The sequence below is a fragment of the Polistes canadensis genome, unplaced genomic scaffold (genome assembly GCF_001313835.1).
Source record: "Polistes canadensis isolate GaletaPanama2010 unplaced genomic scaffold, ASM131383v1 scaffold_98, whole genome shotgun sequence".
Lineage (NCBI taxonomy): Eukaryota > Metazoa > Arthropoda > Insecta > Hymenoptera > Vespidae > Polistes > Polistes canadensis.
Genome location: NW_014569645.1, coordinates 357806 through 359746, shown reverse-complemented (window position 1 = coordinate 359746; position 1941 = coordinate 357806). Strand labels below are relative to the sequence as shown.

The following is a 1941-nucleotide window of genomic DNA, read 5'->3' as shown; positions in this document are numbered from 1 at the left end:
CATTATTGTTAATATTTTATTGTTAAATAAACCACAAAAATGTACAATAATAATAATAATAATAATAATAATAGTATATTATATAGAGCTTTAGTATTAACGAAGGCGTATCGATTCTCGTTTAAACACATTCAGCAATATACTACAAGTATGATATCGACTATATAATTAATAATCATGTAAAACTAAAAACAGATAATTCATTACGTTGAATTTAAACGGAGCGAAACGAACGGTATTTTATTTCTTATTCTTTTTTTATTCTTTTGTTTGTGTTTCTTTTAATTAGTATTTTTATTTATAGTTTATTTATATTTATAGAACATCGGTAATTATATAATAATTGTCGCCATAATATTAAACATAGTAATCGTAATAAGAGTTTTATTTGTTTGTTTGCTTATTTAATCAATTTTTTCTTTTCTTTTTTTCTTTCTTTCTTTACTACTTTTATTTTTCCGCATAGGTGTAATCATCATAGAGTTACCTATACATACATATACATATTCATATATATGCGCTTTTGTATTTATATATTACATACATATATATGTATGTACATGCTTCAGGCTTATTATTTCGCACTGTCCTGCTGCTGCTACTGCTGCTGCTACCAAAATGTTTGTTTCTTCCCTTGAAGAAGACACATTTGCCTTCCTTCCTCCCTTCATCCCTTCATTTCTTTCTTTCTCCCCTAACCACCCCCAACCCCTTTTTTTGTTTTCTTTCTATCGTTTGCACACACACATATACACACACAAACATACATCATTCATTCGTACCGTTCCACTTTTACACGGCAGAGAGACGTCACGCTTCTTATACACGCACGCGCGCACGCACAAACATAGCCAATCAAAAATCGGCCTTATTCATTCTTCAACTTCGCCCTTTAACCATTACCCCTTTTCTCGTTTACTACCCCTTTTCTATCTTTTCTTTCCTATCTTCCAATCGTCGATATTAACTTTGTTCTCCATTTTTTCTTCTTGTCTTTTAATTAGCGCGCTTTATTTCATAGGCGTGTTTTTATTTGAATGTATGTGTATGCATTGTATGTTTTGTGTGTTTCTCACGGTAGTAAATAGCACTACTCTTTTTCTGTTATACATATTTCTTTTTAATTAATTTATTTCTTTACTTATTTATCCTTGCAATTTTGAGCTGTGTGTGTGTGTGTGTATGTGGTTGTATATGTTGCGTATCTTTATCATTATTATATTATTTTCGATTGCGTAGTAAATATTCTTTTTTATTTTTTTGCTTTTTTGTTATTTTTTTTTTTTGTGTTTTGCTTGGTAATTAATATTATTATTTATTATTTTACGTGTCGCTATGTATTTTTAATTTAAAACAATTTTTCCCTAGTATCGTACATTCACGAATAACATTGAACGACTCGCTCCTTGTTGGTACTCGGCCAAATATTCATTCTTTATATCATCGTGGTTCCTTTTTTTTTTTTTAATCATGATCTTCGCACTCGACCATACCTTTTTTTTTTTTATTATTAATCATATTTTTATCATCATCGATATATCACCATCGTCTAAAATTATTTTATCGCCGCGAAAGATCGTCATCCATTGGAAAAAGATTCGCATCCTTTCTTTCACTCTATTCTCTTGCATTATTTCGTTTCTTTCTTTCGTATTTTTATTCGCCGTCCACCACCTGCTGCTCCTGATCCTCTTCTTCCTTTGCCTCCTTGACGTCCTTCTCCTCCTCTAGAATACGATATTATGCAGTGTAAACAGAGAGCGACCGTCTATAGACCGGGATTTAATTATTATTATTTCTTTTTTTTTTTTTTCTTTAATTAACTATATTATTTTTTCAAAAGTGTTGCTTATTTCTCTTTACTTCTTTTTTTCTCTTTAAAAGATTTTATTTCGAGATATATATATATATATATATATATATATATATATATATATATAT

The 1941-nt window shown here is 29.4% G+C and overlaps 1 protein-coding gene across 1 annotated transcript in view; it reads right to left on the bottom strand.

Moving 5' to 3' along the window:
- Positions 1-1294: 1294 nt before the first annotated feature.
- LOC106787307 (protein kinase shaggy-like) overlaps positions 1295-1941 on the bottom strand; it is a 37448-nt gene continuing 36801 nt past the window's right edge. Inside the window, exon 9 of the mRNA XM_014749552.1 lies at positions 1295-1727. Coding sequence (XP_014605038.1) covers positions 1657-1727 — 71 coding nt within the window. The 3' untranslated portion in view covers positions 1295-1656. The remainder of the gene's footprint in view (positions 1728-1941) is intronic.